Genomic DNA, 25,959 nt, shown 5'->3' on the forward strand with positions numbered 1-25,959 from the left:
CTCAGATAGACCCAGAAACCCCCCACACGCTCAGATACACACACACGCACCTCAAGACACACTCACCACAATTAAACACTCACAGACACTCAACAGCACTACACGAGCCTTCAGCCTGGTGGACGGCCTGAAGCCCAACAGCCCCAGGCAGACCTGCGACCCCAGGACTTGGGGAAGAAATGGCAGGAACCACCCAGTACAAGGCCCTGCAGGGCCCATGCTGACTGCCCACCTCAGCCCCTGCCTCACGTAGTCCTGCCTTATCCTGGGCCTGCCCTTTCCTGGACTTGCCTTCACATGGTCCTGCCCTCTCCTGAGCCTTCCCTCACCTAGGCCTGCCCTCTCCTGGGCCTGCCCTCTCCTTGTCCAGCCCTCTCCTGGGCCTGCCCGCACCTAGGCCTGCCCTCACGTTGGCCTTCACTATCCCGATCTGCCCTCTCCTTAGCCTGCCCTCAGCTGGGCCTGCCCGTTTCTGGGTCTGCACACACCTGGGCCTGCCCTCTCCTGGTCCTGCCAAAAGCTCCAAAGTGCTGGGTTTTATTCCCTCTGCTTAAAAGTTAATCAGATGCAGACAAATGTGGTTTAGAATACTACATCAATTTTAATCATGCACATATAATATAAAATATTTTCCTTTAATAAACAGTGTCAATATCTTGACGGGAAGTAACAAAAATGTGAGGCAAACAGCCCAGCAGGTAAATGTTTACTTTTCATCTTGTAGATCAGACACTTTTTCTTCATCATCTCCACATGTTCTTCACGTGCTTTCGAAACCAGATCTTGACTTAGACTTGACTTGTCCATTAAGCCTACAAGAGAGTCTGTAGGACTTAGATTCAAGTTCAATAGCAGCTGGAAAGAAAGTGAAAGAATTAGATTCTTAAAATACTTCATAGGTAACTAAATGTCAGTTTATTTTTTAAGAAAAGCTGAGACTTTTCTAAGTTTTAAGAAGAATGAAAAATACCTATATACGATTACAACACAAAACCCAAGATTACTACTCTAGACTTTGCCCAGGGCTGCATGTTGAATTAACTGCTCCTGTGGCTAAGGATCAGAGCGCCTGGTTTTCTCACTCTTCATTCATTTACTCAGCAACCATGTGCTAAGGCACTGTGACAAGCACTGGAACCACAAGATGAAGATGACAGAGTCCACCCTGAAAGATCTTGTACCGTAAACTGGAGAAACAGATGAACAGGCAGTTTCGGTACAGAGACATAAATGCCATGACAGGTATAAAAGAGGGCAGAGTTGGAACACTCAGAAGGGACGTCCAGCTTTGTGTCAATATTGTCCCCTCTTTGGTGGCCGTGATGTGTAAGCAGATACCTGAAGGAGGAGGAAAAAGTGTGGGAGGGAGAGGCAAGGAGCAAACACAAAGCAGAGGCAGGAAGGGCGCCCGCGGAGCTGGGCGCAGTCTGACCAGCCGCTGGAGCACAGGGGCAGAGCAGGGGAGTAAAGAGATATGGCTGAAGACTTTGGCAAGAGCCAAATCGATGTGGGTGTTTTTCTTCCAAGCTAAGGAATTTGGAATTTTTCCTGAGGGCAAAATGTTAACCAGTGACAAAGTGAATGACAGGAAATTAATTGTCATCCACCAGGGGACAGGTACATGAACTGTGATTGCTTGAGTCTGGGTTTTTTGCCTCAGTCACTACCAGAAACTCGAGAAGCTGATGACCTCCATGCTTTCTGAGAACAGGTCTGTGCACAGGTGACAGGCCCACAGGGACAACAGGAGAGGAAGGGCACAGCCAAAAACATAGAACACAGACTTCTTGAGATTTTTTTAAAGCTATGGATCACGAGGAATAAATGAGGAATCAGTGTATTTATCATTATGAATGAAATTAAGCTTTGACAGTTTTCATTAGCTATGTGTAAGGAAAAAATTTAACATAGTATGTTATTCAAACAATAGAAACAGGTGCCATTTACTGTTTACAGTGTAGATCGGAAATCAATGTCTAAATTTAATTCAGAAATGTTGGCAACATACCTTCTTTTAATTCTCTAGCTATATTATTCTCCAACTTCTTCCGCATCTGAAATAAGTCAAATATGATTTTTAATGTTTAAGTTAAACAAGAAACACTATCATAGGAATGACAGCTAGCTTATGAAATGTGGCTTTTAAATAATACTTTGAGACTTGACCTAACTTGGGGGTTGCTTAAATAGAAAAACAATCACAGGAATAAAATAAATTCCTACTTACTTTCATTTTAGATAATAGAGAACATATATCTGTAAGGTTATTTAGATTCCCCTGATGGAAAGCACAGTAAACACTGCCCTGTTGGATACACATAATCTCAGAGGGCGATGCCTGATCTTATTAGCACAAATGTTTAAACAATTCAAGTCATGTTCTACACTGAATGCATTACTTTGCAGCTCTCAGAAAAACTGCCCTTTATAAAAGTTTAGTTTTTTTAACGTTAATGGATTTTTCCTTAAAGTGAGCTTTCCATTCCTGCACTTTTAGAAAACTAAAATTTTAAGGTCTGTTCTATGCTAATGTTTTTAGCACAGAATCGTAGATGCATAAAATGAAAAAAGGGTTCTGTTATAATGTCAAGTGAAAATTCTACTGGCAAACAAGTTAAACAAATGTATTTTGCTCTCTGTACATGACTAAAATACTTATATCAGAAAATCTGCTTGAAGAAAAGAAAAGGAGAGGCTAGTGCCAGTTTTCAAAGTTGGTTTCTGATTCACAACTTCCTAGAGTCAGAAACAAGGAAAACAATACATAATTCTTTAACTGTAAATTTGTTTCCATTCTAGAAATTAGGGCCAACTTTTTGAAACTCGACTTAATTAGTTACGTATTTAGTTATGAAATGTGTGGGGACATTTCAAACTACAAGTGTCCCCATCTAGAGTGTTCTTTTAAAATCTTATAAAAGTCACCCGCTCACTAAACAGGGTCTAAAATAGTACATGAACATAATAAACACTGTGGTGATAACAGCGACACGAGAGCTGAGGCCTTTGTAAATGTTAGGTGCAAAGACAAGATTTTGGACTACCATTTGCCAGTATTTTCAGGGACTGTCTTCCATAACTGTCTGACAAGAGCATTCTGGAGAGGCGTTATGCCATCAACAACGTGACAACAGTGCCAGGCGGGTCCTGTGAAATGAAAAACGCCTAACAGATGAAGGGAGAAGCCTTTACCGAAATAATTTCATATAAACATTAATGTAGATCACACTTTTACATGAGTTGAATGTAAGATTACTACCTTTTCCTCTGCAAAGCTATTTTCCTAAGTAGGTACTTCTGAGACCCTTATGTTTATTTCTAGGTGAGGACCCCCATGTCCAGATGGTGGAAGTGGGCTGAAGTCCAACGTTAATAAGGAGAAGGCACCTGCAGTTTTACTTAAACTTTTCCATTTAACAAAAACACAGAAAGGTGAGAAAATCATACACAGGAAGACAATGTATCAGCCAGTTTCAACTCTAATGGTTTTTAATTAGGAGGATTCTCTCATAACTGGCAGTTTGCAGTCTATGTCCCATAGAAATGGAAGGTCCCACTGGGGACACTGCAGGATTGAGGTCAAAACTGAGGTCACAGGCTGGAAGATAATGCTGCCCTCTCTTTCCGAGATCAATTAGATAACAACACACTGGCTGCACACATATACACAGACGTTCATTTCCAAAGTGAATATATTTTCAGATTATTGATAACTTTAAGTTAAAATTTGGTATCATTCTTATTTTAAATGTTATAAAAATAAGTACAATTCCAGAAATGTAATAAAATCAAGTCATTTAACCACTTTGATTCATTATCCTGTTGTAAATAGGTTAATGTATGAAGGAAATGACACTTGTCAGTTTGTAACTATTAAATACATGTATTTTGCTGCAGAGAAAAGAAATGAGAAAGAATTTGTTGATCAAGGAGCTAAAAAATTAAGTACAGAGAAAAAAGTGAATGAAAGAAAAAGAACTGGAAGAAGTTGAGTGATTGTCTTTCAAAAGATAACACGCTTCCTCATTTGTCCATTCAGACAAAATGAAATGAGGGCAGGAGGGATTCCACAGAGCAGAGAACTGACACCAGAAACAAGGTTACTGAACTCTATCTCCGCCTTATGAGAAGTGAGCTTAACTAATGTGATAGTTTGATTCGAATTAAAATTCAGAGTGGACGTGCCCTGCCTTGGAAGCCTACTTTTAAAAGAAATGTGACCAGATTCTGCTGAGACGCAGTGCTGTGTCATGTAAAAAGTTAAAGTCTTAGGAATATTAATCGTTTTAGCTCTGGTGCACTGGTATAGTCCCATTAAGAAAAAGGGCTGCTAAACTGAATGGACGTTTGAGAAGTTTAAAAATTACTTAAAATAAATCATTAGAAAAGTTTGAAAGTATCAGTAATGCACCAAAAGTCCAAAATCAGTGTAAAATTTAGTCTTCCAATTTAAAATAGATTTGAAGGACATTTATTAACTATTGTGGCCATGCTTCATGTTAGGCACACCAATACTTAAAAACTCTTGAACATAAAAAATCTTTAAAACAGAAATTTTGCCTGTTATAATATTGTCTGGAATCCATTTTTAAGTTTTCAGTTCTCAGAAAACAATTCTATGTGCAAGAAAATCTAACAGTGATGTATCTGCTCAGGCTAATTTTAACTTTTTGTATTTTATAGTAATATAATTAAATAACACAATTGAGTAAAACTGTAAAATTGCTTCTGACATGTAGGACAAAACATCCCAGAAATAAACTAGAATGTGAAATCTGAGGGTAAAAATTAGCAAAACAGATACCGGGTCCATCTGTTACCACTACAACGATATCAAGGGACAAGGCTGTACTTCATGCAGCAGTAAGAGAGGCAATAAACCCAAGTGTTATGAGCTGGAAAAAACTTGCTTCGACAACCAGCACGACTGAAATCACAGACTTAGAGCAACAGTTCTGTCAAGTTAGAAAAAAATGCAGAGTAAGCTGGAACTTCACAGTTAGTAACAGTCCAAAATGTTAAAACCTTGCAAATAAAGGAGAATGTTAAAGTCAATCCCAATGCCATTTTTAACATTTTGCTTTCTAGAACCATAGCTGAAAAGCTCTGCAAGTCTGTTCTTTTGTTAATCCCCATGCAAAAACCCATCCCTTCGTCATTTTAAACAGTATGTTCACACCTCTCATAGCATTACTTTATGTTTTCCCAGCAGAAATAACTACATCCCTAGCAATTCCAGAAGGCATCTTCTTTCTCTAAGTCTGACTAAGAAATCTGTAAACAGTAACTGTACAATAGCTCCTGTGAGGTGCCCGGTAGTGCTGAGGAAGCCGTGTCTCTGCACCCAGACAGAGCGGGGCTTGTTAACCTCCCTGCCAAACCTAGCATGATTCGGCCCCACGGCCCCACAGAAGAACTACATGTACCTTGGAACTACAACACTGAGTTTAAAATAAATCATTTTCCAGTGTACCTAGAAGTACTGAAAAATAGACACCTCTTTCCTCCAAAAACATCAAATGAAAAAACTGTCCTCAGGAGTCTTCTCCTGCATTGCTTTTGCACTCACACTCTTCCACCATCATCCTGTAAAGTGACCCACTGTCGACTTTTTGGTGACAACTAATGAAAACATTTCGAGTTTGCATCATGCTTAGCCGCTGACAGAAGTGTTAGCCATGCATTTTTTTTTAACACCACGCAGTCTGGTTTCATGACTCTGAAGCACTTAGACTCAATTTACCCACAACACTGTCTACGAAACCTGAGCTTTTTTCTTCTTTGATTTATTACGACATGAGCCAAGTGAGAAGAAACAGGTTGAGACCTCACTTAACAAGGGCCCGTGCTACCCTTCTCTGCATCAGGAAGATCATGAAAACACCATCAAACCATAAACCAACGCGCACCGATTTAAATGGCTATTTTAACAACGATACACAATGAAAACTACTTGTAATTTAAAGACTCCCTATCATTGCCACCTCGGTATTCCTAACAGGTGAGGGAAAGACAGAGACATAAGTGAACTTCATTTTAAAAATTTAAATATTTGCTTTACTTGACTACGTATTTAGAAATATTCTACAATTGCTCAGTAAGACATTTTATAACAATTAAAATAACTGCTATAAGTAAAATAGCAATTAAGGATGTACTCTTACAGAAGAAAATGATAAAAGTTTTAAACTTAAAAACAGAACTTAATGTTTTTAGTGTTACAAATTTATTGAATTCATAAAAAGAATTCATCTTGGATTACTTTAAATAAAAAACATCTGTATGTGGTTAAGTATCTCAATGCCAATTATTTACTTATGCTTAGGGGTAGAAAAACTGGGGTGTAACAAAACTTGAAAATGACTATGAACTAATGCCAAACCGAAATCAATCAGAAACTAAGCCAAACATTGGAAAGTGTATCTCTAGTTATTAGGCAATAATACTTAACTTCTAAAATAGAATTTAAAGTGGAGCTTTTTAAGAAATCTAAAATTTGTCAGGTTAGTTGCATTTATTGAATAAAGTTAATGACAGGTGTCTCCTGAAAATTACAAGTCCAGGGACTTTAAAAATAAAATTTCTGTCTCCTTTCTTTATTAGCACAATTAATTATGGCTTTTACTTAGTGTGCAGAAGTCAAATAAACAACTCAGAATTTCATCAAATTAAAAACAAGAATTGTATCAGAAATCTGAAACCCAAGGGAAAAAAGATAATATAACTAACCCTGAACAGATCGCTCATGCTAGTTGAAGGATCTGAAAAATTCCTGAAGTTCCTTCTTCGAGTAAGACTCCTTTTGGGCTCCAGGCTAGTACTAGAACTTTCATCAGAAGGCGGTCCGTCAACAGGCCATGCAGGAACAGAGCCGAGGAGGGAGCTCTGGTGCTGCTGCTCCAGCTGAAGCTCAGTGCTCACTGCTGCCAGCCTCTCATTAGCCCTGCGAGGATCGCAAAGCACAGATTTCATTCGTTTCATTTTCTTCCTAAGTGATATGTATTTCTAAAGTTGCTATAATAGTAAACAGATTCTCCCATTAAACTGTTTTGACACCAAAAATACATCAGCGCAGACCTACTGTAAACAATTACAGTTTAAAACTGTCCTAAAGAAGGACGTATATGCCTGGGGGGCCCTTAACTAACAAGTACTTCAAAGTGGGGAGAGTCAGAGATGGAGACGCCCCCCCAGAGGATCCCCGCTGCCTTCTGCACTGGCTGCATCTAGACATGTTCACCCTCAGGAAACCAGTTTAGAAATAAAAACTACACAATCCCTTAAAGCCATTTTCAAGCATTTGCTTTCACTCCCTCTTATATACACATTTCACTCACTACCTGGGAGACATTAAGCATGCGGCACTGAGGAACAGTTTAGAGCCACCACCTCTGGGGGGCACCAGGCGGCAGAGTCGATGGTGGGAAAGTACTACGACAGTGCCAGGGGCAATTTCAAGTGTCCCCCAATGTCCCAAAGCTCACTTTGTTACTTTGCTTTTACCAGGGGTCTACATCAGCACCTGTTTTCCATAACCAAAAAAAACCTCAAGTGGATTTTCACTTTTATAAAAAAAAAAAGCAAAAAGCCAGAATAGCACTGGGTGCTTGTTTTAGCCCGAGCCATCAGAGGGGCAACGAGCACCCCGACCAGCGAGAGGCCCCACCGAGCTCCTTCCCCAGAACCACACTCAGTATCCCGGCATCACGCCGCCACCGCTTTGGACTGTGTCTGTGAGCGCCTGTGCTTTATGCATATTTATTTCATGCATCCACCAGCAAGATGTGTCCTAAGGTAACTGCCCCTTTGCTTTACACCGACAGCTTTCATAGGAACACTCTACTTTTGGATAGCAGGGAGACATGTAGCTTGTAACACTGTTACTCAGTCACCGGAGTTGGGACCTGCCCTTTCTGTCAACCACACACCCCCTCGGGCAGGCCACCATATTCTTTTTAGCCACTTTGTGAACCACTATACTACCCTTCACCCCGATGTTAATTTCCCTGTTTCCCAAGCATGCCTTGACGTAGCGGAGACAAACTTAGAAGGATACAGCACTTCATCTCAGTGCCCACGAGCGGTGACACCAAATATCACAATCAAGAAAGTAAATTCACCAAACACCAGAATGGGGCCCCTTGGGCTTAAGTTGTACTCTTCCAAAATACAGTTAATTCTAAACTCATTAACATTTCTATTTATGGGAATTTCAGCTAGAAATTTTGTGATAATATGGCTGTCTAAATTACAAAGTTTGCAAAACCCCTAGCTTAAAGACTAGATCAGGTTAAATATATGCAAATATAAAACATAAAGTCATGTAAAAGCAACAAAAGGCAGCGAGATGCAAACTGCCCTGGACTGACATCTTAAAGGGGAGTTCATTTACTAACATTTTCCAAAATCACACTATCTATCTAGTCAGCTCTCACTTGCTACTCACCTCAGGAACCTGGCTCAACAAGAATGATGCCTTAGAGGCAAATTAGTGACCTAAGTTATTTCCTATAATTCTACGTTTTGACTTACAAGTTTAGTTGACTTTCCAATGACATTCTATTTTCTAGCTCTGCCAGGTACAGCTGCCTGTATTTTTCCAATTCTTTTTCATTAGCACTTTTCAGTTCAGGCTCCAGACCTTTAACTTTGTGTTCCACTTGACCTACTGAAGCACGTTTATACTCTCTTAAGATTTCTTGAGAAACTGCTTGTGCCTACAGAGAATTAAAAGGACACAATTTTAAAAATAATTATAACCTGAGTAATTACACTATATTTCTTCCCTTTAGTTTTGAGTCAATGATTCAGAGAGCAATTTTAAGTGTGAAAAAAGCGCTGAACATTAAAATACCTATCATCAATGTCAAGTGAATTAAATCTGAATTATGAAATTAAAGTTGAATCACTCATATTACTACTCATGTAATGTGATAGTTCAAAGAATAATAGGATCAATCTAAACTTTTAAAAATTGAACAATACAACCTAAGAGTAATCCAAGAGTGTGGTACAGTATTTGAATCACAATATATTCTTTTCCTCCTAGTCATCTTGATTTACACCAATTGGTCTTAAAAGTGATTCTCTAGTGAGAGATGTTCTGAAAGATAAATTTAGTGATAGTAATGATGGAAACTGAATTTAAAGGGAGTAACAAATGCGGCCCTCCTTCCAGAAATCTACAAAACAAACTGATATCTGGGAAGTAGAGGAAACACATAAAATGTACACATCAGAACTGTAATTCTCAGCGAAGTGACTTAGAGCATGTTACAGATCAATGCTTCACCTGTAAGAACTGGCTGATTTCTTCCAATTTTTCTGCAATATCCTGTCTTGCTTGCTTTTCAGTCTCCTGTTTGTACCGCATGACTTGACTGAGTTCTTTCAGTTTTTCTACTACATCCCGTCTTGCTCGCTCCTCAGTCTCCCGTTTGTACTGCTCCACTGGACTGCGTTCCACTGTGTTCACTTTTAGGTGATGCCTGAGGTGCACTACTTCTTCTTCCAACTTCTTTTTCTCCTCCTCTAGCGTGTCAGATTTCTTTTGCAATTCTTTCGTAGATAGTAACTCCTTTAGAAAAAGTTGAGTTTCTGCACTCAGATGGAGAAGTACTGAAGATGTAGATTTCACTTCTGCTGGAAGATCAGCATTCTGCATGAAGATAAAATTGTTTGGTAATGAGGTTAGCAGACTGAGAACAGCCTAACTCTAACCCAGCATCAAAGGTTGAAATAAATTCAGTTACAATAAAATGGTATCTGCCTTGTGGAATGGAGAAACTCAAATTACTCAGAAAATCAAGAAAAAAGTTCAAACCACCAAGAGTCACAAAACAATACTGTTTACTGTCATCATCTTTGTTATACATTTGTACTTGATTTCACACTCTTCTCTGTAATTGGTTCATGTCTTTCCTACATAAAATGACACAAGGCACCTCTTAGTAGAAAATCTCTTACCCCTTCCTCCCCCAAGTCTTAACTCTCCATGATTTTTAAAGTTTTAGGGAGATCATATTGAGTTACTTAGGGCTGAATTAATAAATGCCTCCCAAAACAAGCCTTTGAAAAAACGACTGCAATTAATACATCTTACAAATATGGGTTCTCATGCCATAAGCCTTTCTCTGAACCACAAATATTTTATGCTTGTTTGAATTGCATTCCAAGCAGCAATGAATGATTTGCAGAGTTAAGGAGAAATCCATCTCCTAGTGTAGTGGTTTAGTAAGGTGATCCATACATTTTTCTAAAACAAACAAACAAAACAGCCTTAATTCTTGTAATCCTTTGTGGCTCTCCACAAAACAAGAGAACATACACAAAAATAAACAAAAAAAATTTGCTGGAATTTCAGTGACACTGACTTGGGAAGAACTACTTTCCTTCAGATAGAAGGATTATTTGGTAAGACAAGGCAGGCGGAGTTGGTGGTTGTAAAACATCTCTGACACTTCCCCTGTGAAATTCCCTCCCCTGAACTATGTACTGGCCTCAGTCAACTGGTTTCTAGGGGACAGAATGTGGGGGCACTGCTGTGTGATTTCTAAGACTACATAGCTTCTGACTTTCACTCTGTAGGGACGCTCACCCTTAGAACCCAGTCACCACGTTGTGAAGCCCAGGCCACCTACTGAGTCCCTGTACACGCAGCTGTCCCAGCTGATGACCCCAGGGAATGTCCTTAACCAAAGCCAGCTCCAACTTCCAGATATGAGCATGAACAAGCCTTTAGATTATTCTAGTGCCCGCTTGATGCCAAGTGGAGAAGAAATGAGCTGGCTCCACTGAGCCTTGTCTAAACACAGATTTGTGAACCAAGCAGATGCTGTTTTGAGTCACCAGGTTTTGAGGCAGTTTATTATATAAGTTATTAGCAATAAATAACTGGCACAGACACTGATATTAAAAATGGGGCACAGCCATTAAAAAAGAACCCAAAATGTGGGGATGCCTTTGAACCTGGAGGTAGGTGAAACCTGAACAGATGTAGAGAAGAGTAAGAGTGAAAATCCAAAGTGTCCCCGAGACTGTTAGTGGAAGCCTGAGGGCTCTTGAAGGGCTGAGAGTGACGGCTTCTAGGCCAGGGAAGAAAATGACACTGAAACCGGAGGAAACGGGACTCGCTACCAAACAGCTGAAAGTAAAATTAATGAGAGATAAGCTAAAACAAACAAAAAGATTATTAAATATAAAGGAACCAGGATTCACTGGGTTCAAATATCTGTATCCCATTTAAAGCATCTCCACATGCCCAACTGTCACATAATGGGTAAGCAGAGAAATGGCTTCCGGGCTAAGATCAAATCTAGGCTGCTGCCAGGAAAACAATCTAAAGATGAAGCCAAGACTTTGTTAAGACCTTGGAAAGATTTAAGGTGCCGCCTCAAATTCCTTTAAAGATCTTAAAAGCATAAGAATTTCAAAGGCATGGTCCCACAACAGCTTCACAGGAAGCCCAAGGTGAAGTTTATCTCAAAAAGACATGAGAGTAGCTTTTCCAATGGCATGAACCCCAATAAAATTCACAGGAAACTCAAAAGTTTTAAAGAGAACTGTGGTAGCAAAAACACTGCTTGCTAGCTTGGACTGAAAGAGACAAAGACAGTGCAAAACAGGAAGAGGCCTTTGGGTTTTTCTTAGAAGGTCTACAAGGAGGAAGCTGGCTTGAGAGAACTACTCAGCTGCAAACACAGGTCACTGCTCATGAAAGGGACAGAACAAAGAGCTCAGAGAGGGCAGCGAAGGAGAACCCTTCCCAGGGTTAGGACTAAGTCCTAATCAAAGAGCCAGCATCAGGCTGCATTTCAGAACTGCTACGGACCAGTGTGCCTCCCATCTTGTATCTGTGAGTGAGGGAGTCCTTAGCAGTTTAGCAGAATGTTGGGTGTGTGGTGGCGAATAACCCGTGTCTCCTTATCCTCGAGCCTCAGCACTGAGAGGAGTGCACTCAAGGGGCTGCACTCCAGAAACCATGCCCAGGAACCTCACCCCACCTGAATCCGGTGAAGATGGGAAAGTAAGACCTTGGACTGGAGCCTGAGCCTACCACCACAGCGACCGAGACCTGCTCAGGGACTGAGTGGGGTAAACGGATTTCTCGTATGGAAGCAATAAGAAAACATTGTGGCTAGTGAGCAGATTATGCTGGTTTTTGAATGTCTCCATAAATTTTCAAAGTTAATTCCATAAAAAAGGTAGAATGCGGGCCAACCTTAAGTGCCCTCCTCGTAAAGAACAGAAAACGGTGAAAGGGGCACCGAGTGAACTGCAGGGCAGGTTTGAAAAGGCAGTTCAGCTTCTGCCTCGCTCTTAACCCTGGAACCCAGTCTCACGAGGGCAAGCTCAGGCCACAGAGACAGCTTAGGTGTTCCAGGGGAGGTGGTCCACCTGCCCGCCCCACCAAAGCCACAGTCCACCGCCAACATCAACCATCAGACATCAATGGATGAAACTGCATGCGATTCCAGCCCCCCGCCTTCGAGCTGCCCCACCTGAAGCTGAGAGGAATAGAGGCCAGCTGTCTTCACCACACTTTTCCTAAGTGTAGGTTGTGAACAAAATAAATGCTTACTTAAGCCACTGAACTTTGGGGAGTTTGTTAGGCAAAAACAGATGAACAGAAAAGTGGATGAAAAACGATAGTAAGAAATGTAACTTGAATATAGTAGAAATTGGTTTCCCATAAACTGGAATATAACAAACGTTGAGATTAACTTACTAATGACAAAGTGCTGATGAGAAGCAGCAGGTAGCTGAAAGAAAGACCTCAGAACTAGTGAGAAGGAAGGTACTTCAGAGTTCCCCCCAATCACAGTTTCTTACAAATTGACATGTATTTCACAATTTCCCCTCAACTTTGAGGGTAAGGAAGACTGGTAAGCAAGGAGACATAGGATTTGAAGTCTAATAACTGAAAAATAACTAGAAACAGTCAGTTTACCAAAATCAGACTTTTTACCTCATTTCAATTAACTGAACTTCTAAGAGACAGGCAGCTTTGAGAATTTATTAATCTAGCACTCACTCTTCATTTTCCTTTCCTCAGAGAGAAAATAAAATATTATGGAACCGTAAGTATAGTGTCCTTTGGCAGTATTTAAATTAAATACAATTTTTCCTTTACCTGACTTCAAAGCTGGTTGGTAAGGGAAGGTAGGACTGTCTCAGCTTCATGTTGTAGCACAATGCTTCTCCGTATCACACAGAGTGGCTTTGTACTTTTGAAATTCAAACTACTAGTCTGTTATCTGTTTCTGATAAACTGATTGAATATTATCTAATTTTTAACAGCTGTACTCTTGAAAAATTTTCCTTGGATGGGATGAAATACTTATTTCATTAATTATGCATTCAGCTATAGATTACAGCTAGGCATCTCTCTTTTTAAGTAAAAGGAGGTAGACACAGGGAGCTGAGAGTGCAGGATCTACACCAAGAACAAGATCGGCACCAGTGTTACACACAAGAACCAAGCCAAAAGAGGACTTGATCGTGAACCGCAAGATGATGGATTAGAGAGGCTTCCAAAGAGGAAAGTTGAATTAATCTTTTCCAGGCTTAATCTTTTGCCTCTAGATAGTGAAACCTATGGATGAGTCTATGAATTATAATGAGTGCAACATAATGAAGTATATTGCAGACTGAGTGAGCAGATCCTGTGACCATGATTTGATGGAAACTGGAGTGAAGTGGGAGGCAAGGGTGAGAAACTAAAGGTCTGAATGGGGGCGAGGGATGGACTTTATCTTTGCAAGCCTACTTTCTGTCACAGAGTCATGTCAGAGTCAGCAAGGCATAAGCTGGCCACAGGCCCCTTCAGGAAGCAGCAGATCTCCACAGAAGTAGTTACAGATACCCCATGACACTGACTTTTTGTTATTATGTAAAACAACTGGTACTATGCAAGATGACTCGGAAAGAGTTCTCAAAACATCTGACTTGGTACCGGCATAGGACAGACATAGATCAAGGCATCACCACTGAGAATCTAAAAGAAACCCTCACATTTACGGTCATTTGACTTTCAATACGAGTGTCAAATAACTGAATGAGACAATAATAGTCTTTTTAACAAATGGTACTGGGACAACTGGATATCCACAAGCCAAAGAACAAAATTCGACCTCTACCTCATACAATACATACAAAATTAACTCAAAATGAAAGAGCTGAAACTACAAAATTCTTAGAAGAAAACACAGGTGTGTGTCTTCATGACTGGATCTGGCACTTGTTTCTTAGGTAGGACAGTAAAAGACAGAAATAGATTAACTGAACTCCATCAGTATTAAAAACTTCTAGTCTTCAAAAGACACCATCAAGAAGGTAAGAAGGCAATCTCCTGAATAGGAGGAAATACTCGAAAATCCTACATCTGATCAGACTTGCACCCAGGATACAAAAAGAACTCTTACAATTCGATCATAAAAAGACAATCCAATTTTAAAATGAGCAAAAACCTGGACAGGCCTTCAAAGAAGATACACAAATGGATAAGCGCATGGAAAGATCCCCAACATTCTCAGTCATCAGAAAAATGCAAATCAAAACACAATGAGATGCCAGTTCACACCCACCAGGAGAGCTAATCACCAGTGTTGACAGGGATGCATAGAAACTGGGAGAATTACACACTGTGGATAAAAATGTTAAATGGTGCAGCCACCCTGGGAAACAGTATGGCAGTTCCTCAAAAGGTTAAACACAGTTACCGTATGACCCATATGACAGCATTTCCATTCTTAAGTCTATTCCCCAAAGAAATGAAAACATGCTTACATCAAAACTTGGACAGAAATGTTCGCAGCATTATTAACAATAGGCAAAAAGCAGAGGCAACCCAAAGGTCCATCAACTGATAAATAGATAAACGGTTCAGCCCCACAACCGAGTAGTGTTCGACAATAAACAGAAATGGAAATACTGACAAGCGCTGTAACATGGATGAACCTTGAAGACGTTTTGTCAAATGAAAAAAGCTAATCATGAAGGACCACACAGCATGTGATTCCATCCATGGGAAACACCCAGAACAGGCACATCTATAGAGACAGAAGTCAGCCTGGTGGCTGCCGGGGGCTGAGGGGGATGGCGGGCTGGGGGTGATGGCCAAGGGATGCAGGCTTTCTTTTTAGGGTGATGGGAATGTTCTAAAATTGACTGTGGTGACAGCTGCACATCTCTGGATATACTAGGAGATACTAACTATGCATCCTAAATGGGTGACTTATATGATACGTGATTTTTTTTTTTTTTTGGTGCAGGAAAGTAATCAGGTTTTACTTCTTTATTTTTAGAGGAGGTACAGGGGATCGAACTCAGGACCTTGTGTACGCTAAGCATGCACTCTACCACTTGAGTTATGCAATCCCCCCTATAATATGTGAATTATATCTCAATAAAGTTAAAAAAAATCCAAAGGCAGGATCTAGACAATTTTCTTAATTGTCTATTTTGGGTGTACATTCATGATCTGAACTCCTCCATGCTTTGACAACATGTCTAAAACGAAGAGAAAATGAAGGCAATGTCTAACTTCAACTGGTTAGTATAATGACCTTTCTGCACAAGGTATTCTGAAATCCATGAAGTAAATACACACAGATTCTATATCCATTCACAAAAGTGAAGATGCGTTATGACAATTTTCTGGAACATGCCATGAAACATTATCCTCTGATTTTATCTAGCTTGCCTCGTGGTGAGAGATCACTAAAAAATACTGTTTAGTAGGGAAAAAAAGTTAACTTCTGTGGGGAAAGGTGTGTAATTTTCAACTTCTCTAAGGGTAAATATCATAAGAAAAAATATATAAAGAAATGGCAGAATGAAAGTCAAAGTTTAAGAAACAAGTGCATTATAAAGATAATAAAAGTGTAATTATAATGAAGATACAAAAGAAAGCTGTCCCTGAGAAGCTAGTGTCCTGCAATGCTCTGCGCTGCACTCACGGCTGACGTGCTAGATTTCACACGTACTGGGTTCGCAGCTTGATGTGACCTCCTCTCTGAGTCCTGTGTCTCATTTTCTGAGTTAGTGTGATGATGTGCTGTCACCTCCAGGGAAGCTTCCAACATGGACACTTTCTTTCGGGTGTCAGTCAGCTCTTGCTGAAGCTGTCTCATACAGGCCTAAAGAGAGAACTCTGTTACTGATTTTTAAGTCACCTTATCATTAAGTTACATTAATAATATATAACTCCAACATATGGACTTTGAGAACTATCCCCACAGACATCAATTCACCTTCTTTTCCTCACAGGCACACATTCCTGTTTACTAAATTTCATTAAAGACACAGAAGGCATGACCCTCCTGCCTTACTGACAGTAAGTTAACTTAGACAATGGATGCAGCCCCACCAGCCATTCCCTGCCCCTCCCAGGAAGTGGCCAAGCTTTACCCCCACTGAAGTCTCAAACAGAAATGGGCGTGTGGGTGGGATGAGTGGTGGTAAGTTCCACACTGTGGAACACTCTCCCTCTTTTTCTCATTAGAGGCTAAGTTCAGAGTCCTTCACATGTTCAATCTGGTGTTTAAATCCTTCCAACAGACTCCTATCTCACAATAAAAATGAGGTTATTCCAATGGCCTCTGGGGACCCGCGACAACCTGGCCTCCCCTGCCTCCTGGACTGCAGCTCCTACAGCTCCCCCCACCCCTCCCACTCACTCCCTTCCTGCCACTAAGGACTCTTAGCTGCTCCTCCTCAGTCTGAAAATGGGACCCCAATGCCAAACTCGTACATCACAGAGCGCTCCAGTTCCTCTGTACTGGACAAACTTACATCCAAATGACAGTAACTGAGCCTTGAAGTGAGAATTGTGAGCAGACTATTTAAAAAAATGTTCAAAGTAAATTATAAATAGAACAGGGGAGACTAAGTCAAACAGTTTTGCTAAAATTTACATTTGTCTCAAATTATGGCTGAATGAAAAGTAGATGCCTTTAAGGAGTGGCGAGGTCGTAACAATACATAATTTGAGATGGAAATATTTCAATTTAATTCCAGTTGACATGAATACAAATAAAATTATATCAACTAAAAATATATGAAAAGCTACTGAATGAAAAGTACTGCAAGATACAGTGTTTACACATCAGTTCATCTGGGAAATCTGGATTTGACTGTCAAGGTAATCCACACAATTGAATCTTTTCTCTCTCTTTTTTTTCTTTTACTTTTTTTGTTCACCCAACTGAATCTTAATTTCAAAATACTCATTTTAGGTCTGAGCATTTCATTTATCTGCTTCATCACGACACTAAAATGTGGTGACAGGAAGATTAAAATGATTTGGGCAGTATAAGAGGAAATTACTAAGACCTGCCTGTATCTGTCAACAACTTACAGCTTAATCTCTTAGAATTTCAGGTGACACGGCATCTTTACTCAAAGTAAAGCACCTCTCAGGCCTAACTTTTGTTTGCTGGATACAAGGCATGCTTTTAGGCTGCTTTACAATGTACATATTTACAGCCCACACATTTTTTATATTCAACTAGTTTCAACACTCAGCTTTCATCGGATACTACTTTGAACTTTCTTTGAGGAAGTCTGAAAGTCAGTTCCCTTTCTGGGTACTTACTTCCATTTCTGCTCTGTCAGTTACATACTGATACAGTCTGTCCTTTAAACATCTGGATTCATCGATTAACTCCTTGTTTCCTTCCTCCAGCATCAGAACTCGTCTGCTCATGGCTTCAAGTTTTCCCAGGTGATCCAGAAACGGCGCTGGGATATTAAGTATCGTCTTTTTACTTTTGGCCCCACTTTGAGCAGCTTCCAGTTGCTGTCGAAGCAACACGTTTTCGCTTTCTAGTTCACATACTCTCTCCTCCAAGAACGCCTGCTTTCCAATGTATCTGTTGCCTTCCCCTTGTTTGCTCTGAGACAAGGATTCAGTTTCCTTGTCTGAACGCTGGGCTTGGCCTCGGTCTCTATGCACACATTCAAATACCAACGTCGCTGGTCTAAGAGCATCTCTCCTGGGATGGAGCTCAATTTCTTGGCCACGGAATTGACGTTCAGCTTCAGGAAGTTGCTGAGGAAGCACCTCGCTGTTATCTTCTGGGTCAGACAGCTCAAAATCCTTTGTGTCCTGTAAGTGAAACCCCTTATCTCTTACTCTGAACTGTACTCAATAAACTGACATATCATAATTTCCTTTGAAGTGAAAGACTAATCTCTAAGTTTATACAACAAAAAGTTTGCAATATCTGGGTATCCAACTGGAAGAACTTAAGGTGGATACAAATCTCAAACTTTAAACAAGCAGAAATCCCCAAAAGTTCAAAAATTTAATTAAAGACAGTGAGTCCATGAAAGTAAAAAAGAAACCACAAAAGGATGTTTAAGAAGCTCAGAACTGGGAAGGCCTTTCTTTCTCTGAAATACAACAAACCCAAAAGGCTTAAAATAAACAATGAATAAATCTGACTACACTTAAAAATTGTATCTGACATCTAACCTTTACAGCTGCCCCCAAAGTAAGAGCCTTAGCTCTGTATATATTTGGACAGGTTAAATTTCCTAAAAAAATTTTTCCTGAGAATACTCCATAAATATTCTCCCTTTCTAACATTTTTAGAGCGAGTTATAAGAATTACATCTACGGATAAGTGATAAATCTAAGCACTGTACTAAGCACGTCTACAAACATCAGTTAACTCAGTTAGCTGTGACAATTCTGGAATAAAGGGTTAAAAACACAAGCAAGCTGCAGGGTTTCCCCCAAGTCTTCTGACTCTGACTCTTACACCAAACCAACACTACTTCTCTAAGACAAATATATAAACACAAGAGAAGCCTTCTACTTCCCTAATGGTGAATACACTAAAGGTAAAGAAGCTCAAATTTACAGAGCTCTTCTTAGAAAATCAGGAGACTATTTGCTTCTGCAATAATTTTTATTTCTTCTTCATGGTGTTTATAACAGTAATGGATGCGAAGTAGCAGGGAAATACAGTGAACTGTTTTATTAAAAATAAAATACTGATCAATAAATTATCACTAAGTATAGATTATGGTATGTCACTATATTCAAAAGCTCCTTGTACTGAAATCGCATACCACATGGAGCAGAGCATTACTTTTTATCACACGTAGGAGAACGACACCCAGACTATGGTTTCTGAACCGGCTATACTTTTTCCTCCTTACCATCAGTGGAAATGATAAAGTAACCTCTCCATTCATCTATCAAAGGAGTAAGATCACTGCCAGAAACTAGAATGCCTGCTGTTAGTAGCAACAGTTTTGAGATCATGGAAAGTTCATCAATTCCTATAGGAAATATGAACAGCCTCTCCTCGGATGAGGCCATTGTGAATGTCACTATGTCACTGTTGCAGGCAAATGGATTTGAATTTAAAATATTGCTTTATCCAATGAACCAGAAATGAAACCCCCAGAAAATATATTTACATATATAGGCTTTTAAAACCCTCTATACTTTCTATACCTATAGTATTGGTTTTTAAACTACGTAAGTATACAAATTCATACACACACGTGTTTGAAGATGACTAAAGAAAATACCTCAGCATTCATTTTCTTGTTAGTCTTTTCTGCCTCCTTTTGTTGGGAAAGATGATGGGCCAGGATTTCATCTTGTATTACTCTGGCATTCTGCTCTCGAGAAAGTTGTCTCTGAGCATCATTTTGCTCTTCTAAAACCTGGAGACATATTTCATTAGGTTTGGGGTTTTATACCATGAAAAAAAGTCAAAAACAGCTTAGGAGGGGAATCTTAAACAAAAAAATTTTTAAACTGTTAAAAAGAAGTAGCCTTTTTAAGCACAGGGATCTTTACTGCACATAAATAACTCAAATTCTAATATATATGACAGCTAAATTTATCACAGAGCAAAAACACAAGGGATGCAGTATCAAGAAAGAAAAAATTTTTTAACACTTTTTAAATTGAGTTATAGTCATTTTACAATGTGTCAAATTCCAGTGGAGAGCACAATTTTTCAGTTGTACATGAACATATATATATTCATTGTGACTTTTTTTTTTGTTGTGAGCTACCACAAGATCTTGTATATATTTCCCTGTGCTATACAGTAAAATCTTGTTTATCTATTCTGCATATTCCTGTCGGTATCTACAAATTTTGAAATCCCAGTGAAAGAAAATTTCTTTATAAGGCATTTAACCAATTCCATCACAGTCTCAAGGCAATTCAGCCTGGATTTTAACTTCAAAAAGCCAGAATTAACACATGGATTTGAAATAGACTTGTTACTCTGTTGAATGGACCAAAACCGTCAATCCTTATGTTAATGATTAAGCTCAATTTAACTTCCATTCCTTCATTCAGAAAAGACACAGAGCATCTATTAGATGCCAAGAACATCAAGAAATTAGTAAGTTAAGCTCTAAATGTCATAGTTCATGTTTAGGATGAGATAACTTTTATTTGTTTTAAATGAAAATACAGATAAATTCAAAAGAATATTATAAATAATATTGATGAAACAGTGTTAGAGATACGCAATTTTCACCTAAGACTAATTTACCTGGTTTGGTTTATTCCTTATGCTCTTCCGTTTGCATTCTAGTGCCCGGGCAGTGCTTTCAAGTTCTTGGTTCGCGGAAACTTGCTCATTGCATTCTTTCTCTTTTCTTTTTAAGTCATCCTTAGTGTTTTCATATAATATATAAGCATTTTTCTTCTTCTTTGTTTCTTGTTCTAATGTTAATCTGCAGTGAAATATGCTTACCTTAAAATTTATTTTGTTAGAAAATAAAAAGTTCATTTTATGATCTGGTTCTTCACAAGCTGATTTATTACCCCAATGGAATTTCTATGTTCTCAATTTTTTTTTTCATTTTTAAGTCTCACATTTTAAATTCCTCACTTCAATCTCTTCATAAAGATAGACTATATATATGTATATATATATATATATATTTGAAAAGTAGCAATGAAAAGACATAATGCTACTGAGTTTCAGTCAAGAGTAACTCTGGTCAATAGTGTAGGAAAGAAAATTTGCAATTCTTCAGTAAGGTTTGAATTGAAAATTACCCTTTCCCCCCCACATAGTCATAAATTACTCCTTCATTAGGACAGAGAATTTAGTCATTAATTAAAAGAGAAGTTGCTATTTAGAAACAGGTTTATAATTTCATGAGAAATAAAATTTCAACTTCATGAGATATTACAGGGACTCCTACATGATCTCCAGGGGAAGGTAACATCCGCAGATGTCTTTTCCAGAACACTGACCCACTAATTAGCATAATCCAAGGCGAGGCTGGGGAGTCTACTCCCTGATGCCCTACACTTTATGTTTCTTCTTTTGCAGCACTTTGAACTTACCTTGTTGAATATTATTTATTTTAGTAAATCATTTTTAAATCCCTTTTGGTACAAGGCAGGATCCCTATTAAGTAATTAAGAAATAAAGAGTAACCCGTGCTTTCAGCATACACCTTTGAACTGGTCTTATCTCTGTATGAGAGAGATGCTGAATAAACTAACCAGTAATCACTTTCCACTTTACTTTTTAGTCCATCCATTCATATGTTAAGAGTCAAACTGCATAAATTTTTTTAAAGTTTCTGCCTTGAGAAAAATGGTCATTTCATAATTCTGCAAGTGGGAATGTAAAGTAACATAAACTTTCTGGAGGACAATTGAGAGATAAGGACCAAAGATTTTTTTAAAGAAATATAGAATGAGTGTGTGTGTATATATATATAGCTGTTATTTCCAAGAGTCTCATATTCCACAATATTAATGAAATTCTCTCCCCTGTAAAATCCCAAAAGGTAAGTTAGCAATTTTAAGACTTTTCCTACATACCTACAGTATTAAAGTAAACATAGAGTTCAAATATTTCTTTAAAACCAAGAAATTCAGTACCTCATGCTGCAGAGCTGTCGTTCCCACTCCACATTTTGAAGTTTTAACTGTGATTTTGCTTCTCTTGTTTTCAACAGCTCTGCTTGTAGCCAGTTCACCTTATTTTCCATTTCTTTAATTTTTCCTGTAAGTAGTGCACAGTCAGATTCTTTCAGTTCTATTGATCTGAATGAATGAACTGGATCCTGAATTTTCAATAACCTATCAGAATCTGCATTAGGAAGAAAACAAACATAGAAACAAAATATATGAATAATTTTTGTGTATAAAGGACTGTGCATTTTCACATTCATTCATCCATATATTGAACAAATGGATATTGAGCATCTATAACATGGAATTCTTCTAAGCTCTGCAGATATTAAAAGAATGACAAAATAATATTATGAACATTATGCAAATAAATTTGACAATTCAGATGAAGTGGGTAAAATTCCTTGAAAGAGAGAAATTACAAAAGCTCAATTAAGAAAGAACAAATAAGCTAAAAAGCCCTATATCTTAAAAACCAAAACAAAAGTCCTATTTAAAGACCTTACGACAAAGAAAATTCCAGTCCCAATGGTTACACTGGTGAATTCTACCATATATTTTAGGAAAATTTAATACCAATTCCACACAAAGTCTCCTCGAAAAACGAAGAGGAAGAACTATGTCCTCATTCTATAAAACTAACATTACCCTGAATCCAAAACCAGACAAAGGTATTACAAGAAAGAAAACTAATGTCATGAAAATGGAGGTAAAAATTCTAAACAAAACATTAGCAAATTAAATCCAACAATACAGGAAAATTCATCACGACCAAGTGGGGTGTATCCCAAGAACGCAGGGCTGTTTTAACACGTAAAAATCAATGTTATTCATCATATTAACAAACTAAAAAAGAAACCATATGATCATGTCAGCGGATAAAAAGAGGCACTTGCCAAACCTCAGCATCTATTCCTGATAAAAACTTCCAGCAAACTAGGAACCAAGGGAACGTCTTCACTATGACAAAGATCCGTGCTAACCCTACAGCTGACACCATACACAATGGTGAAAAATGGAACGCTTTTCCCAGAAGGTGAGGAACCGGACAGGAATGGCTTCTCTTACTCCTTCTATTCAGCACTGTACTGGAGCCAGTGCAATCAGGCAAAATAAAGGACCAAAAGACATCTAGATGGGAAATGAAGAGGTAAAAGTGTCTGCTAATCAGCGGGGAATACGATTACATGATGCGAGTCAGCTAACTCCAACCTGTGGGCTGGGTTGCTTGCTTTGGTAAATAAAGTTTTACTGAAATACAGCCACGTCCATTAACTTGTGCATTGTCTATGGCTACTCTTGTTGCAACACTGACAGAGCTGATTAGCTGTGACAGAGAATGTATTTATTGGCTGCAAGTCTTAAATGTGAACTCTCTTTAGTAAGACAGTAGTTTAAAGAAGAAAAATCTTGACCACCTTTGGTTACGTAGAAAATCTGAGAGAATCCATAAAAAGGCTACTAGAACTAATAAATGTGTTCAGCCAGGTTGGAGGGCACAGAGTCAGTATACAGAAATCAGCTATATTTCTATCATCAGAAACTAAAATTTAAAATATAGTATTTTGAAACAAACAAATAAGTAAAAATACACTATTTACAGCTGCACTGAAAAATAAGAAATACAGGTAAACATAAAAGACGGAAAGACCCAGACACTAAAAACTCTTAAAATATTACTGAGAAAATCAAGGAAGACCTATATAAATGGAGAAATGAACTTTGTTCAGGGTTAAAAATTCCATTTTGTTAAGAAGTCAATTCTCCCCAAATTAATCTACAGATTCAACATGATCTACATCTCATTTCCAGGACACTAGCAGACTTTTTTTTTTTCACATTGACAAGATGATTCTAAAATTCATGTGGAAAGAAGGGTAATAAAAGGAAACAAGATGAAGCCAGGGGACTGTGGCCTTTAACCATGGAGCTACGAGAAGCAGGAGCTGGATTTTAGGCAAGGAGGTTAACAAAGACCTGAATTTTAAAAACTATCTAGTAATCATGCTGGCGGCGTAGACCAAGGTTCCAGGAGGTGGAACGGCGGAGAAGAAAATCCTGAGGTGATTTCAGCGTTCTAGGAGGGAAGCAGTGATACCCTGACCTTGGGTGAAGGCGTAGGAGCAGCAGAGTCAACAGAAAGCACAGGGAGTGGGAACGGTCACAGCCCCCGGCTGGCAGCGCACAACACGTCTGCTTCTGCTTTGACACAAAGCAGGTTTCTGAGACGCAGCGGACTGTAACGGAGCTGTGCTCCCTGGGGCAGTACTAGGTGTGCAAAGGTTACCACGAGATACTTAAAAAGGCTGTGTAGTCATATGGGGGTCCTACCTTTACTCTCCGGGCCAAGTTGTTCGATTAGCCTCAGGGTACTCTTACAATTAGGGGAAAGCGACTTGTGATCCTCAGAAGCTGTTTCCGGTGCCAGAGTTAAGTCATCGAGGTCATCCACAGAATTCACCTGCTCTGTGACCTACAAATAAATAATGCTACTTCACAGTGTCTCCAACATACTTGTAAAATACGCTCAGTGTACAGAGGTGATAAATATCCATCTTTTTATGAGAGCAAAAACACAGACAATTCTCCAAACAACTGATTTTCGTCAGAAGGCTAACTTTATCAATAATGTTTCTAAATTATTTTTAAGTAAATGTCTCTACAACAAAGGAGGATTTTCTGTTTTTCCACTCTATCTTTTATAAATTTTTTTTACTACAGGAAAATATTTTTGATTAATATTTTACTATACCTTGTCCGTTTTAGTAGACATTTTCTTTGAAGACCTGAAAAAAGAAAAAAGCAATTCTTTTAAGCCAAATACTAAATATTGAAAATACAAGAAGTATGTAAATCTATTTTTTTATATAAAACCTTTGCATTGATAATTTTCAATAAAAGGGATTAAACAAAAAATGGAAACAGTAACATTAAAGGACAAAGAAAGCATATCAATTATATTATTAACAAAGTATTAAATTTAAATCAAGCAGACAAGGAAAGGAAAAGGAAGAACATAAAATTACTTGTGTTATTTGATAGGAAAAAATATACCAGGATTTTCTTGTTGTTGTCTTTTTCAATAAAAACTGGCTTTCATGGCAATAAAACCTATTTGGAAAGTATTACTTAAGTCCTTATACGAAAGAAACCGTTTTCTAATAACCATGACATCAGCTTTTTTGAGGACTTAGTGTGCAACTGCTGTGCATTATTATCAGCACTTTACGTGTCTTAAAGACATTTTAATCTTCACAGCAATCCTGGGAGGTAGGTAATACATCAGGTACTTTACCCAGGAAGAAAATGAGGCACAGAAAGGCTAAGTCATTTGTCGAAGCCCCTATGTCTGCCCAGAATTCCAACCCAGGCAATCGGGCTTCAATACTTGCATTTCACAGTATGCTAAGAAAGTAATATTTACTTTTAAGCATTTTTAACTAATGTAGTAAATGAATCTCTATTATTATTCTATGTCTAGGTATAATTATAAGTAATAATTTCTGGGGCATATGTCTAGAAGGAACCCTACTTCAAAATGACACCTGCACCCCAATGTTCATAGCAGCACTATTTACAATAGCCAAGACATGGAAACAGCCTAAATGTCCATCAACAGATGACTCGATAAAGAAGAGGTGGTAGGTGTATTTATACAATGGAATACTATTCAGCCATAAAAACCAACAACATAACGCCATTTGCAGCAACATGGATGCTCCTGGAGAATGTCATTCTAAGTGAAGTAAGCCAGAAAGAGAAAGAAAAAAACCATATGAGATCACTCATATGTGGAATCTAAAAACAAAAGCAAAACAAAACAAATACAAAACAGAAACAGACTTATAGACATACAATACAAACTTGTGGTTGCCAAGGGGGAGGAGGGTGGGAAGGGACAGACTGGGATTTCAAAATGTAGAACAGATAAACAAGATTATACTCTACAGAACAGGGAAATATACACAAGACCTTGTGGTAGCTCGCAGTGAAAAACATGTGACAATGAATCTATGTATGTTCATGTATAACTGAAAAAT

The 25,959-nt window shown here is 38.6% G+C and overlaps 1 protein-coding gene across 5 annotated transcripts in view; it reads right to left on the bottom strand.

Annotated features, from left to right (window-relative positions):
- Window positions 1-578: 578 nt before the first annotated feature.
- LOC141575492 (ankyrin repeat domain-containing protein 26-like) overlaps window positions 579-25,959 on the bottom strand; it is a 48,668-nt gene continuing 23,287 nt past the window's right edge. For all 5 annotated transcript variants that reach the window (XM_074354799.1, XM_074354798.1, XM_074354797.1 and 2 more), the window contains 12 exons: window positions 24,672-24,705; window positions 24,251-24,392; window positions 21,887-22,097; window positions 20,535-20,718; window positions 19,549-19,686; window positions 17,597-18,109; window positions 15,987-16,139; window positions 9,293-9,658; window positions 8,533-8,717; window positions 6,730-6,943; window positions 2,009-2,054; window positions 579-855 (listed from right to left, as the gene is read on the bottom strand). In XM_074354799.1, coding sequence (XP_074210900.1) covers window positions 761-855; window positions 2,009-2,054; window positions 6,730-6,943; window positions 8,533-8,717; window positions 9,293-9,658; window positions 15,987-16,139; window positions 17,597-18,109; window positions 19,549-19,686; window positions 20,535-20,718; window positions 21,887-22,097; window positions 24,251-24,392; window positions 24,672-24,705 — 2,281 coding nt within the window. In that variant the 3' untranslated portion in view covers window positions 579-760. The remainder of the gene's footprint in view (window positions 856-2,008; window positions 2,055-6,729; window positions 6,944-8,532; window positions 8,718-9,292; window positions 9,659-15,986; window positions 16,140-17,596; window positions 18,110-19,548; window positions 19,687-20,534; window positions 20,719-21,886; window positions 22,098-24,250; window positions 24,393-24,671; window positions 24,706-25,959) is intronic.

Source organism: Camelus bactrianus, chromosome 28, assembly GCF_048773025.1.
Source record: "Camelus bactrianus isolate YW-2024 breed Bactrian camel chromosome 28, ASM4877302v1, whole genome shotgun sequence".
Taxonomy (NCBI): Eukaryota; Metazoa; Chordata; class Mammalia; order Artiodactyla; family Camelidae; genus Camelus; species Camelus bactrianus.